The sequence below is a fragment of the Podarcis pityusensis genome (genome assembly GCF_964106645.2).
Source record: "Podarcis pityusensis genome assembly, chromosome: 11".
Lineage (NCBI taxonomy): Eukaryota > Metazoa > Chordata > Lepidosauria > Squamata > Lacertidae > Podarcis > Podarcis pityusensis.
In genome coordinates, this window is record NC_138036.1 from 62,876,566 (window position 1) to 62,891,847 (window position 15,282).

Consider the following 15,282-nt stretch of genomic DNA (forward strand, 5'->3'; position numbering starts at 1 on the left):
GTCTTCCGTTATTTGGTAGTAATTGATACTTCTATTTGACATTTTTCTCTTTACTAGTTATTTTCTTGTTCCAAGATGCTGTTCTATAGGACCTAATCAAACTGTAGCTTCAGTTTTATTGTATTTTATGGATTTTAAACATTTGCTGTATTTACTTGGAAGTAAGTCCCATTGTGTTTCTTTGTGTGTTTAGGGATTGTTTGTGTGCAATCAAAGTGGATTAATTTTTACCTTAAAACTACCAGTTTATCTAAACTTCAGCAATGAGCGAGATTACTAAGAAGTTCTTTCACATAAATGTAAGCCTAAGACCCTGAAGACATTGCCAGAGTCTAGAGCTCTTTAGTTTTTTTGTTTCTGTTCATGACATGATAAATGTTTGTGACATCTTTGGAACTTTAAAAATCTGTCATTCGTAGGAAAGGCAGCCTGGAAATGCTTTATTGATGCTAATGGTCTAGACTACACTCTAGGATAACTTCTTAATAATTAACCGATCCTTTGAAATATGTATACATATTTCTTACTAGGCTGTCCACAGAGATCGGGTAACAACTGTCAATGTGTGATGAATAACTTTGCCAGTTCTGCATGAAAGGCTTTTTAATGCATACCTCAGCATGCTTAGCTTAGTTTGATATCCTGTTTGTCTTAATTACAGTCAAGAAAAAGCTTGGCTTCTTTCCCAACCTATGTTGAAGGTAAGCTATCAAAATCTCTCTCTCTCTTTAAGTTTTAAAACCTTTTCATATAAGTGCAATGTGAGTTAAAAACAGGTGTTAATCCATTCACACAATCTGTTTAGTAACTTTCTCAAGTGCCTGTTCTCCAGGGAGAACAACTTTCTCAAGTGCCTGTTCTCTGCACACAGAGCAGAATGTAGGGCCTCTACTGCTTTTGCCAGCACTCGGTGGAGAGGCTTTGTCATGTTAGAAACAAAACTTGCAAGTTTAAGAAAGACAACCCGGGCACACCAGGGAGAAGGTTCTAGCGTAGCTTGTTCCTTTTGCTCCTACTGTAGTCACAAACTGGATCTCTCCCTACACACTGCAACTGATATTTGCCTCAGGAGAAAAGCCCTCATTGATGTCTGTCTGGATGACAATGATAATTCAGAGTCCTCCATGTAGGGACAATGGCATGGGCGAAGTTCTTTTTTTTAAAAAAAGTGTCTTCTCCCATGCTGTAGTCCTAGGGCTGCTATTTCGTAAAGTAAAATCCTTGTACGCCACGGTCAGACTCATGTCTACCTTGGTCCATGTGGGCCACCTCTAAGAGAAACCCCACCTCCTCTTTTAAGCCTTGCATTGGGTTCAGCTTCTCGTTGCCTCCAGGCCAAATTCAGCCAGAGGAAGATGACCCAATGACCCTCAGCTTACATCCCCTGGGCAGCTTTTCAGTTACAGAAGGGCATTCAATTCAGTGAGGGCATTTGCTAATGGAAGACAAGGCGAGAGCCACATTTTGCCAATTTCTTCCTCTTCCCCTCCCTGCTCCAAGCTTCCTGTACCCCCTTCGACACACCAGGCTGTTTTGAAGGGCTCCCAACTCTATGGAATCAATTGTTTTGCTGTGCTGGAAACTGCAAGGAGGGAGGGGAAATAAGCAGAAATGGCTCTTCGTCCCTCCCTCCACTGGGAGCCCTTCTGGAAGGGCCAGGACACCACTTGGATTTGGGGTTAATACATCCAATTTGCTAGCATGCTTGTGTTGGTGCACTATGTCCAACATGGATTGGGGCCTAAAAGCATTTTCAGGCAGTTTTGTTTGTGAATATTAATAATCACAATTAAAACTAATAGTGACAATAATGTTGTCTGCATGCTTTTGACTATATGCTCGATTCTGTCCTAATGTCTTGTGCGAACAAGCTCTCTGGGGGCTTTTATATGCCGATGTTAATGGTCACCTGAATATTAGCCTTCGGTTGCACAACCAGTAAACCAGTAACCAGTAAACTACTTAATGAGTACGTAAATTTGTATTTTGTTTAACCAAAGGTTGGCTAACCTTTGGCCCTCCAAATATTGCTCCCATCTTCCCTGACTGTTGGCCATGCTGATTGGGGTTGATAGAACTTGATGTCCAACAACAGGTTAGCCCACCCCTGGTTTAGGTACATTAAAATTTATTTAGTTATTACATTTATATCCTACCTTTCCTCCAAAGAGCTTAGGAGAGCGTACCTGGGTCTTCTCACACCCTCAAAAACCCTGTGAGGTAGGTTAGGTGGAGAGTGTCTGCCCCTGGTGTAAGATTCTTGTCTTAGTGGAGGTTGGATCAGTCTTAGTCCAACACTGTTCAATTCTGACTTTTGTTCAGAACATTATTCTTTATATTCTGATGTCTCTACTATTGCCCGAAGATATATCCTCTGTGAACATTAAATTGCCTTAGGTTGCAGACCTATAACGTCCTTAGCAACAAATAAATCCCATTAAACCCACTGGAAACATGGATAGTATTGGACTAAGTTATGGACTATTTATAATTGTGTGCATGCAGCTGAATTGGTTAACGGATTGCATCATTAAAATTATGTTTTATTGAATACTAATTTGTTTATTGATGGTTGTTGTTTTTCAGTTGACAGTGTTTTGTCTCAACCCCCACAAATTCTTCTTGTATTGTGGAATTATCTATTACACACTCTATGCTTTTACATTTTTCAGCATAAATCATTTTTTAAGATTTTTGGTTGGATTTGTAGCTGGTTAACTGACAGAACTCAAAGAGTACTCATTCATGGTTCCTTGCCATCCTGGCAAGAAGTGGCGGGGGGTGCCACAGGGTTCTGTCCTAGGTCCATTGTTGTTCAATGCTTTTATAAATGACTTGGATGAAGGAATTGAGGGGATGCTCATCAAATTTGCAGATAACGCCAAACTGGGAGGGGTGGCTAATTCTGCAGAAGACAGAATCAAAATTTAAAATGACCTTAACAGGTTGGAGAAGTGGGCCCAAACTAACAAAATAAATTTCAGTAAGGTCAAATGTAAGGTTCTGCACTTGGACAGAAAGAACCAGATACACAAATATAGGATGGGGGACACCTGGCTTACTAGCCATACATGTGAAAAGGATCTAGGGATTTTGGTGGACCACAAGCTTAACATGTCAACAGTGTGAAGTAGCAGCAAAAAAACTAATGCTATTCTAGGCTGCATCAACAGAAGTCTAGGGAAGTAATAGTCCCACTCTATTCTGTCTTGCTCAGACCACACCTAGAATACTGTGTCCAATTCTGGGCACCACAATTTAAGAAGGATGTTGACAAGCTGGAAGGTGTGCAGAGGAGGGCAACCAAGATGGTCAAGGGTCTGGAAACTAAGCCCTACGAGGAGCGCTTGAAGGAGCTGGGTATGTTTAGCCTGGAAAAGAGGAGACTGGGAGGAGATATGAGAGCCATCTTCCACTATCTCAAGGGCTGTCACATAGAAGAGGGAACAAGCTTGTTTTTTCCTGCTCTGAAGGGTAGGGCTCGAATCAATGGCTTCAAATTACAAGGAGGAAATTCCAACTAAACAGGAAGAATTTTCTGACTGTAAGAGCTGTTTGATAGTTGAATTGTCTCCCTCGGGAAGTTGTGGACCCTCCTTCCTTGGAGGTTTCAGCTGAGATTCCTGCATTGCAGAGGGTTGGACTAGATGACCCTTGGGTCCCTTCCAACTCTACAGTTCTATGATTCATACAATCTGAGCAAGGGCGTTGAACATTTAAAGCACAAACATGATTTACAATAAGCCAGGTTTCCAATTTGAATTCCTGTTTTCAAAGATGTCCTTGAGCCTATCATTTGTTATGCTGAGCTTTTCCAAACCTGCTTTTTAGTTTTCAAAAAAAAGTAGACTATGATTTAGAGTGCTCAACCTAATTGTAAATCTATTCTCAAAGAGAGAAGTTGTATTGTGTTGAAGATCATCTGGCTTGGAATGCCAGAAAAGGCTAGAATCCGAAACCTGCATGGGAGAGAACAATGATAACATTTGTTTTCTCTTTTTGCGACTGTACTTCTGCACAGCTTGTAACACTGGGTTATTGGCAGTGGGAACACCTAAAGTGGAAAGTGAATACAGAAGTCCCACAGTTATCTCTCACACACATGCATATCATTTCTTTTGATTCTTCTCATATTTGAGTTATAATGTACCCTTTTTTCCTCTGGGGGCAGTGGAAGCAAAGAAGATCTCATTGGCCTGCAGATCAAGCTGTGTCGTTTGTTAGCTAGACTGGTGTATTTTCTCTTCCCTGCACAAGGACTATATGGCTAAGCTGGAATATTCTGTCCAAAGGAGGGTATAAGTACACTGTGTTGCTGTCATGTGCAAAACTGTATGTACTTTGTAGGAACAAGCCAGTTAATTTAACACAAAAAAACAAATCATCTGTCAAATAATTTTAGGAGCTAGTCATAGACTTGTAGTTAGTCCAGCTAAACTGAGTTAAGGCTAAGGTAGTTTTTTAACAGGTTATGGATACCTTTTAGGATCTCCTGAGTTGAGAGCTATTTGGTCAGGGGCAGCTGCTGGGACTTGCAGGGAAGAAGTCCCTCTGCTAAGTGGAGCGAGAGCCAATTAATTTTAGTTTCCCCTCCTCCTCCTGTGTTCTACAAGGGCAACACCAATATGACTCTCCCTGGACCGGTTGTAAGGCAGGTCAGGGGGGGGCCTAGCCTGAGGTTGGTGGGGCAGTTTTACATTCACTGGCATGGACCAGTCTCCACTGTATTTGGGGCAGGGTGTGGGTCTAGGTTAATGTTTTCTTTCTAGGATTGCCTTTGCTGGGTGCATATCAGTGTCTAGCCTTCGTTATTGCAGAGAAACCCTTGGAAAGCTGCAGGTGATATCTGGGGAAAGGAGACATTGCTTCCACAAAGAAGCTGGGCAGAGCTTCCGTTGGTAAAGCCGTAATGGCTCAGCAAATGGGAGGCTGCAGAGAAACCCAGCCTGTGCTGCCTCATTGACCCCAGAAAGGCGACTGGATGCGTCCTCATCACAGGAGAAATTTAGCTTCCCGTGTGCTTCTGCACATGCACAGAAAGCTGCATTTTCAGCTGTGTGTCATTTTGCACCTTGTCTTTAGCCTATCTGATGTTATATAACCCTGGTTGTAGGTGGGGTTGGGGCCAAGCCAGTGCTTTGTGCCTTTCTGACAAGGAAAGAGAAAAATCCATTGAGATTATTTTGCTTCAGGGTGAACTTTTGTTTCAACTGAATGAGCAAATGTAAGAGTCAGGTTGGATTATCAAGTGCTGTCTCTGTGACAGAGAGGTGGGTCGCTCTTTGTCTCCTCTCATTGTATCTGATCTTTTGCTATCATGATGAATTTCAACCAGTCCAAAGCCTTTGCTTCTGGCAGTGGAGTGTTCTCTCTCTTTCCCATTAGCAGCATAATTTTGCTCAGTAATTCAATTTTTCCATCCTGTAGTTCCTGGACCCTGTGATCCTGAAGATTTAATTGATGGAATCATATTTGCTGCCAATTACCTTGGCTCTACTCAGCTTCTTTCAGACAAAACTCCGTCAAAGAATGTGAGGATGATGCAGGCTCAGGAAGCTGTGAGCCGAATCAAGGTGAGGAATCTTTCTTACTGTCTGTCTCTATGGAAGAGTCAAGGCTGAATCTAGGAATGGTGCATGCCTAAAATCCCTTCTGAAATGCAGTCTAGTAGTAATTTGTGTTTGGACCCCAAAATTTGCCAGGTCATTTTTTCATATACAACAAGTTGTTTTCATGCTCTGCGGGTGACATCATACAGCAGTGGACGTTATTACATAATCCTTATAATCTGAACAAAAGGGGTCTCTGGAGGGAAATTAATGTTTCTACTGTTATTCTAGGCACAGATTATCCAACCCATCCACAGTGTTCAGCCCTGTAGGCCGACTTCCGAATAGTTTGGAGAGGCCTGTGGGGGGTGCAGTGGGTTGGAGGGTGAAGGAAGGATGGTTTGGGAGACTGAATACACCGTCTTGCTGTTTTAACATATATTGCATTGTGATCAAGCCCAAGAAGAATGCTCACACGAACATGATGACCATGAAATGGGTATTGAGGATTTACTATGCAGGGAGGAAAAAAATACTGATATACAGTAGTGCTAAGTTGAATCTATGCAGCCTTTTCAAAAATGTGCTGGTAAGATTGAAGAAGTTTTAAATGGCATTTTGTGTATTTTCTGGTAGATATCTGACATAAACACAGAATTTATAAGAAGTATAGATACGTACAGTATATTTTGTATTTTTAAAAATGTATTTTAATAGTATTTTAAATCCATCCTGTGTATTATCCAGCACAAACTGCCAAAACTGTTATCTTTGTACTGGTGCCAGTAACTGAGAGCACTGCTCCCCCTGTGCCTCAGCCCCTGGCACATTGAGTGGCTGGCGAGGCCCGGATGGTTCTGGCCCCTTAGTGGTTCATTGAAGTCTTTAACCACCTTCACAGCAAGGTGCTGGGTGTTCCTGACCTTGTCCTTCCCCTCTGGCCCAGCAGGGGTGGGCAGCAACAGTACTGGTGTCAGGAGGGGGTCACTGCACCAGCTTGGTTCATTGAGATGGTTCAGTCTTCTGTTTGGTGCCTCAGAATGGGCATTCCCCAAAGGAGTGTGTGTCTCCAGAGCACAGCATGGAAGGACACAACAGAAATACTTCTGTCTAGACCCACATCTTTGTCTTCTTTCTAGCCATCTGTACAATCACTCCTTCTAGATTATGCCTCAGCTCCACATTCAGGGTTTCTGCGTTGACCATTTGTAGCAGTAGAGCTGCTGAGATTTTCTGGATTTTTTTGGCATGCATTCACATGTTATCATTGTTCAGTTAGTATTCTGAAATAATGTAAACCCCCCCCCCAAAGAAAAAATTCCTGCCACATAAACAAACAAAAATCAACTTTTGTGAAAGATCTGGAATGAATTCTCAATATTTTTGTTAGTGTGGCACCTAAGTCTCTGTGTGGAGGGTTGATGGGCATGGTTTGGGAGACAGCCGCTTTGTGCCACGTCCCTCTGATCAGTTTTCAAGTCAGTTTTGTGTCAAAACATCTCCTTGTGGGCCCAAATGGCTGCTAGCCATTCATACAGTACATAACACCTGGAATCCTAGACGGTTGGTCTTGGTCATAGGCATCCTCAATATGGTGTGATCCTTTAGTACATACACATCGAAGACCCAGTATAGGAGTTGACAGAGGCACACCATTTCCTAGCAGTGCTGCTCATCTGGAGGGGGACGATTTTTTTAAAAAATCAGCCATGCTCATGCCAATTGCCACCAGGAAGCTGTGGGGGCTCAGGAGCCCATTTACCTGTGGCCCTCCAGTAGAATAGCCATTTGTCAGTTGCCCAAAGGCTGGTTTACAGTTGCAGCTGCCAAGTGGAGGTGGCTTGCAACATCCTCTGCAGGACAACTACTCTGTGTGTGTAGAGCAGGGGGCAACCTGAAGGGTGAGCATCTGTTTCTCCTTGGAAGTGGAGGCCAAGGATCTACATGGCAAATCATCTGGCTGAGGATGTTTTCAAGCAGCCTCCACAAAAATAAGACTCATTTGTTTATATTGAGTTCTAGTACCATGTTTAGGATTGGATGGAGTTTGGCTGTATTGGAGTGCCAGGGCTGGATTACTTTTCTCTTGTGGATTTAAGAAATGATGTTTCATATGTATTCAGTAGCAACAGCTGAATTTGCTCTTTAGCAGAATTATTTCTCTCTCAACAGTAGATTCTCCTTTAAGACAGCTAGTCTTTTTTTTTAAAAGTTACTGGGCAAAATGTTTTCCTTTTTCTGTCTGTCTGTCAGCCTTCCTCTCTCGACTGGTGTCTATGTACAGGGTTATTTTATAAAACTTTACTCTCCTGTGTGAAATTTGAATTATGAAGCAGAACTTAATTTGGCCAGATGGCAGTCATAGTCCTGGTGTTCTGATCCCTACTTGACTTGGAGTCTCTGAAAGTACCTCTCTAACTATTCTCCTGTCTCTGTTTATTACATGCTAAGCAGATGGCCCAGAAATTAGCCAAAAGCAGAAAGAAGGTGCAGTACAAACTCATCAGCTTGATGTTTTTCCTGTTTTTTTGTTTTTGTTTTTTTGTTGTTTTGTTTTTGCATTTCTTACTTTTGATTTTCACATTTTATTTTTAAAAATTCTGTATCCAGCAAACCTTTTCTTACAATTTGTTTGAACCCCCATATAAATTGACATTTTTCAAATAACCAGTAGCATGGTTTACTCTTTGTTGTTTACCATTAGCCATTTCATGTTAGTAGGGTAATGCAAAGTAGGGTAATGGAAAGGTTTAATTAAATGGAAAATAGGCTTTTCCCAAAACTATCTTCCAACTATAGAGCTGACTGAGAAAGGTTTTAAATATATCGAATGGTATGCTTCTAAAACTGTGCATTTCAGCTTGTGTTTAAACGGTAGTTTCGTTTGATTTCATGGAGGTTATTAAATTGCTGGATGCAAAAAAACCCAAACCTTTATAGACATAAAATTATATACTATACTAAAATTACTAAATACATATCATTGTGGGATTTAAATGGAATTTTTAGGTGCTGTTCTAAAAATTCTGTCAATTTTTACTGTACGAAATTGTGCTCCTAGCCGTTTAGCCTCTAGTGACCACAAGGACTCTTCTACCAGAACTGCATTATACATTCCTGTATAATCTGATCTTTGGGGTGTGTTGGGTGTTTTCGTTTTCCATTTTTTCCATTTTTGCAGGCTTTGTGACTTGCTCTTTTTGCCAGAACAACCATGAGTGGGGAAAAATGTAAACTGGCACATTTGAAAAGGAGTGTTTTTGGACTGTCTCAGAATACAATAAGAGGACCCCATTTGTATAATCATCAAAGGAGAGAAGAGCTGGGCACTTTGGGGTCATTACCTTGCCCTCCCCTCTCTTGTCCCATTCTTCTGAGGTACTGAGGACAAGGTTATTCATTCATTTACTTATTAAATACAATTTATAAATAGATATATACAAAAGTTCCAAATTTTCCTAATGCAAAATTATTATTCAAATATAAAAAGGCTGCCATTGAGAAAAGGTCACTGTATATATCCTTGTCCATTTCTTCTCTATGCCATCTTCCTTAACTCTGTTAAATAACCACTCTGTAATAGAGAGCTAACCAACATGGTGCACCCCAGACCTGGTTGGGCTTCAGCTCCCATCCTGCCTGACTATAGGCTGTGTTGGCTGGCAGCTCTTATGGGAGTTGGACTCCCATAACATCTTGAGGGCACCATGCTGACTACTCCTTCTCTAACAGATGGGATTATAGAGTTCCCCCCACTGCCAGTCAAGGACATTCTTGCAACATTAGGAAGTTAACAATCAAGACAAATACCAGAGGTTTGTGTATACTCAGGCTCTCCTTGAACCCACTAAGCATCTCTTGATCACTTCATAGGCCCAGGGAGCTCCCAGTTATGGCAGTGAACATCACAGTACTTTCTTTCTATGTGTGGGAAAGAGGAGGAGGGATATGTGCAAGAGCGCAAGTCTAGCTTCCCCTGAAAGGAACAGGGATAATGGGCAAGAGATTTGTAGGGAATTAACACTTTTGTGCACAGTAGTGACTTGAGCTCGTAACTCACATTTTGTACCCCTATAGACGGCTTCTGTACCTCTATGCATACCATTAGCTTCTGCTATCTTAATGCTACATGTTGCGTTGCTCTTCTGATGACTGTGTCCTAAGGCTTTTTTGAATTGTGATCTAACACAGTTCTGTTCACGGATTCTCCTCAAATGCTTGTTTGTTGTTGCTGTTGCTGATTAACTCTGACCTTAATTGCAGGCCCCTGAAGGTGAATCTCAGCCCATGACAGAAGTTGACCTCTTCATCTCAACGCAGAGAATAAAAGTGCTGAATGCAGACACTCAGGTACAGCAAATACCCATCACTTTATCAAGATAAGACAGTGTTGTCTTATCATCATTGATTCATCACCCATATACTGTATTTATTTGCATTTGTTCCTTTTATTAACCTGAAGGTAGCATGTTTTAGATCATTTATTAGGGGGTGAAGTGAGGCAGGAAGATCATTGCACCCTGAATGTTTTATAAAAGGAGCTATCAACATAGTTTTGTTTTATTTTTGTCATTCATTTCACAAAGGTTATTTCTCCACTTTTATGAGCTAAATATTTTTGCAGATGCTTACTCTAAGAAAGGTCAAAAATAAAAGTTATGCCGAGAAATATCAGTTTGACAAGGAAGAATAAAATGCTAGATTTGTAAACGCCTTCTAGCATTTTAGGTTTAAATAAGTATTATGGGGGAGGGAGCATAGGGCTACAAATATAACTGAAAAGTACTGCTAGATTGCTGTAGTCCAAAATCAGACAAGCTTATGCCTTCTGCAAAGAGGTATAGATATCCTGACCTCATACTGCTGCAATTCGAGATCTTGCAAGTGGGAACTTCTACTGTTCTTTGCTTTTAGGAGGTGATGAAAATTCCCTTTAATGTGGAAAACGTAAGTGTTTGTGTGCACTGAATGCCAATGTTTTTTAAATTCTTATATGTTAGTGCTAAAGAACACTAATGGAAGGGTTTGTCTTCTCTAGGAAACTATGATGGATCATCCTCTGAGGACCATTTCCTACATTGCAGATATTGGGAATATAGTCGTCTTGATGGCTCGCAGGCGAATGCCAAGATCTAATTCCCAGGATAATGTGGAGGCATCTCATCCCTCCCAGGATGGGAAGAGACAGTATAAAATGATCTGCCATGTCTTTGAATCTGAGGATGTAAGGAGCTTTATTGTTTCTGCATTGAAAATGAGCAAAGAGTTGTTCCTCTCACTTTCAAATGCAACCACTACTGGTCACAGTGCAAGAGAAGGCTCTCCTTCAGTCATCTGGGGAGTGGGCAGTGACTGATGACTGGAATGACCAACCAGATGGGGAGAGCTGACCCAGATGATCCCAGCTGGATATGGGTTGAGATGGAAACAATGACAACAGAGGAAGAGAGCAAAGCGAGGAAGAACAAAGGCTTCCTTTCTTTCAGGACAGGCAGTCATTGTGGTGCCCTCCAGATCCTGGTAGACCACAACTCCCATCATCCCTGACCATTGGCCATGATAGTCCATGACAGGGGTCAGCAAACTTTTTGATCAGGGGGCCAGTCAACTGTCCCTCAGACCTTGTGGGGGGCCGGACTATATTTAGAAAAATATAAATACCTGCAGGCCGGTCCTGCAGCTGCCTCCGGACCTGGAGGAGGAACACACTCTGCATGCACTCAGGAGCGCATCTCAATGACGCCCGCTCACTGGCGTTGATGAGCAGCAGCCGCTCCATTGGCCCGTCCTCAGAGCTCCCAGGCAGTGTGCACCACACGCTGCGGCCCATTGTCCGAGGCCAGGTTGGCAGGCAGGCTGCGCACGCAGAGCGCTGAGCAGGCAGCACGCATCTTGCCCTCCAGCTGCTCCAGTGCTGCCACTGAGCTCGCCGCCAGCAGCAGCGTCGAGATGGGCGCCTAGCTCCTGCTGAAGCCCTGTGACACACCCACCATGATGCCCATGGCGTGGCCCAGACCCCCCGCCCGCCAGCCTCTCCGTCCATGGCTGCGCCGGGTTTACCTAAGCGCACAGGTGGTGAGGCTTTGGATTGGCTGCGGGAACTTCCTGCATCGCAGAAGTCAGTCCCTGTGCGGCGAGGTGTCCTTGGCTTCTTTTCAAGGAAATGCCACGGCGATTTGGCCCAGTGCAGGGACTGACTGAGCGGGCAGCAGGGTCCGCAGGCCAGATTTACGAGCCTGGTGGGCCGCATCCAGCCCCTGGGCTGTAGTTCGCCGACCCCTGTTCCATGACATTTGGAAGGTGCCATCCAGACTACTCTTGGGGTATGAGTTGGTGAGAATAAGAACTGGTAAGAATACAGAGCAGACCCAGAAACACAAATTGCAAGTATGACCCAAATTAGGAATCATCTTTTTCTCTTATGCAGTGATGTACTTGAGGAGACCCTAGGCAAGTGAGGAACAAGAAGCTAATTTTTATGATGGCCCTCACTATATTTTGCCCACCTCATGGCCCTTAGTGAGCCAAATGATTCAGCAACCACTAATAAAAAAGAATCATTTTGATGTGTCTTCTGTAGTTGCATCATTTTTAAAGCTTTTCCAGCTTCCACTTGATTTTGTGAACTAATTTGGTATGTCTGATTTTGTTCCTGTTTCATTCCCCCTCCCCCTTTGGCATCTGCTACAGGCACAGCTAATTGCACAGTCCATAGGTCAGGCATTTAGTGTGGCCTACCAGGAATTCTTGAGGGCCAATGGGATAAATCCAGAAGACCTGAGCCAGAAGGAATACAGTGACCTGCTCAATACCCAAGACATGTACAATGATGACCTGATCCACTTCTCTAAGTCTGAAAATTGCAAAGATGTATGTACCCATTCTAATAACAAAGCCATTGAGCTGATAACCCCTGGGCAGCCCAATTCTAGTAACAATTATACAGCCATTGGAGTTCCTCAAGAATGACTTCTGTCCCTGCTTCTCCACTCGTGGGATATCAGCAGCCAGTCTTTCCTCCTCTCACACCCCACTTTTCTATATTTTTAGGATAGTGCTAAATTTATCAAGATTGAATTGATTACCATCTGCCATGTTTTTTTTTTTAAAGGAACAGCTTTCAAATATTTGGCCTGCAGTGTTAATGCATTCAGAATTTTCACTTATGTAGTTGTAACATGGGGTTGCAAGAGCTCGTTTCAAAAACACTATGTCTGAAACTGGCTTGAGAGATACAGTGCTAAACTTTGTGGAAAAATAACTTTATGAAGATGTAATTCGTAGTCATTTAAACCCATAATAATAATCCTGCTGAGTTCCTTTGCTTTATTCCACTCCACTGTTGCACAGATAATAATGTTATACATATTTTTATTGATGTAAATCTTCCAGATGCCTTCACTGATTTAGTTGCAAGAGAGAAGTGTGTGCGCTTGAAGGCAGTTTCATCTATTCTGTAGGTTTCATAGAGGAGAAAGGTTTCAGGTTGTTCTCGTTTTTTGTTCTCCTAATCCAGGTTTTCATTGAGAAGCAGAAGGGAGAAATTCTGGGTGTAGTAATTGTAGAGTCCGGATGGGGATCCATCTTGCCTACTGTTATCATTGCAAATATGATGCATGGAGGACCAGCTGAGAAATCGGGGAAGCTGAACATAGGGGACCAAATCATGTCCATCAACGGGACCAGTTTGGTTGGCCTACCACTCTCTACCTGTCAGAGTATCATAAAGGTACAGAAAATAGACTTAAGTCTCAAAAGGGCTCCTGACTGTGGGTGTAGCAGGGAAGAAGGCTGTTGGCTCCTTGGCAGGTTAAAGTGGGATGATGCTTTGGTGTGGTCACACGTGGAAAGCCTTGCACCATGAAAGCAAGCTGTTAAGATGATGACATTCTAGAGCATGAAAGGATGACCCAGAGGAGCCTGTGTGCAAATGGGTGTTGTGACCAATTAATGCATAGACATTAGCTGTTAGTTTCCATCCAGATGGAAAATACCTTCTGCATTTGGGATCGCCATTACCTGTTCAGGGGTACCATGGCCCAGGTATTTTACATGTTAATCAAATCTGCTTTCCAGTCCATACATGTCAATCATTTTTCTCACACCACCCAGTACCAACTTACGGCTTATAGGATAGCTGTCATCAAAATGAAATATATGAACTCTCATACTTTTTTAAAAACAAAAGCATAATGTGCCATGGGGCACTTGCTAGAAGCTCAGCTGCCCTTTTCTGATTCTTTGTGGAAGGACTGCATGTATATACAGAACCTTGGGACATTTTCTGACTGGGAAGGCGATGGGGTGGGCATATGCAACACAGCCGATGTTTGGGTCTGGATTGTCTGGTGCTTTTCCATGTATAAATAAAGCCAACCAACCACCCCAAATGTGGAAGCTATAAAACAGAATGAAAATCTCTTTCAACCTTGTGTGTCTTTGCACACCAGATGGCTGCTGAATAGCCTTTTCCTACTGTCAGAGTTGTAGTTTTATTTACTTTCTTGTCTTCCCACATCTATGTGCATGTATCTTTGCTTGATTAACAAGCAGAGATTGGATGTCCTGGGTGTTTCAGCTGAGATTCCTACACTGCAGAGGGTGGGCTAGATGACTCTTGGAGTCCCTTCCAGCTCTACAATTCTATAAAATGAAGTGGCTTAAAGTAAATTCCAAGTTTTCCAAAGTGCCGTGGGAGCCACTCCTGTGTGGCTGAATCCCTTTCCACTGCAGCAACTTTTCTTGGATGAAGTTGTGTAGCTACACTTTATTGTGTGACTACTCTTTGCATTAGTTATCATTCAAGTTCTGTAACATGAGCTTGTATTTCTGCTGTGCATGTTCTTAAATTGTGATGATGGAGCAAATGGTACCATAGTGCACATCGAGTTGAACTAAAGTGTAATGTTCCAGCACAAATTAAGATTAATTTTAAATTTTATTTGCCATATTGTTTTCAAGGGGTTGAAAAACCAGGCTAGAGTTAAGCTGAATATAGTCAGATGCCCTCCAGTAACTACTGTCCTTATCAGAAGACCAGACCTCAGATATCAACTTGGCTTCAGTGTTCAGAATGGCATTGTAAGTAGCATTTGACATTCTTAACTGTTTATAAACCTAGCTCTATTGATATTTTCTTTAATAAAAAAGGAAGTTGATTTCAAAAGCACTTAATATACAAGTGTATTGAATTTTAGCCAAAGCATTATTATCTGCATAAACATTAAGGACCTGATAGTTAAGCAAATGAATAAAGGAGCGTCTCTACCCCCATCATTCTGCCCGGACACCGAGGTCCAGCTCCAAGGTTCTTCTGGCGGTTCCCTTGCTCCGAGAAGCCAAGTTACAGGGAACCAGGCAAAGGGCCTTCTTGGTAGTGGTGCCCGCCCTGTGGAACGCCCTCCCATCAGATGTCAAAGAGAAAAACAACTACCAGACTTTTAGAAGACATCTGAAGGCAGTCCTGTTTAAGGAAGCTTTTAATGTTTGATGCTTTATTATATTTTATATATTCTATAAGCTACCGAGTGCCTGGGGAAACCCGTCCAGATGGGGTGGGGTATAAATAAATAAAAAAATATCATTATTATCATTGATTGAAGGAATAATATCTAGTAATTAAATAATGGAAATTGAGATGTTAATAATATTGCTTGTGGATTGGGGTAGTGTAACTGAAGGGGATTGCAGAGTGCACATTGTTGCTTTTCCAGCAGTGGGAGATGTGGTAGAA

General features: G+C 42.3%; 1 protein-coding gene across 10 annotated transcripts in view; it reads left to right on the plus strand.

Annotated features, from left to right (window-relative positions):
• The window catches only part of APBA1 (amyloid beta precursor protein binding family A member 1), a 101,572-nt gene that overhangs the window by 77,427 nt on the left and 8,863 nt on the right, over positions 1-15,282 (plus strand). For 7 of the 10 annotated variants that reach the window (XM_080972525.1, XM_080972526.1, XM_080972524.1 and 4 more), the window contains 9 exons: positions 662-701; positions 5,428-5,573; positions 8,004-8,036; positions 9,813-9,899; positions 10,464-10,496; positions 10,588-10,773; positions 12,240-12,419; positions 13,066-13,278; positions 14,511-14,630. In XM_080972525.1, the coding sequence (XP_080828651.1) occupies positions 662-701; positions 5,428-5,573; positions 8,004-8,036; positions 9,813-9,899; positions 10,464-10,496; positions 10,588-10,773; positions 12,240-12,419; positions 13,066-13,278; positions 14,511-14,630 (1,038 nt within the window). The remainder of the gene's footprint in view (positions 1-661; positions 702-5,427; positions 5,574-8,003; positions 8,037-9,812; positions 9,900-10,463; positions 10,497-10,587; positions 10,774-12,239; positions 12,420-13,065; positions 13,279-14,510; positions 14,631-15,282) is intronic. The other 3 variants (XM_080972528.1, XM_080972529.1, XM_080972521.1) reach the window with 3 other exon arrangements.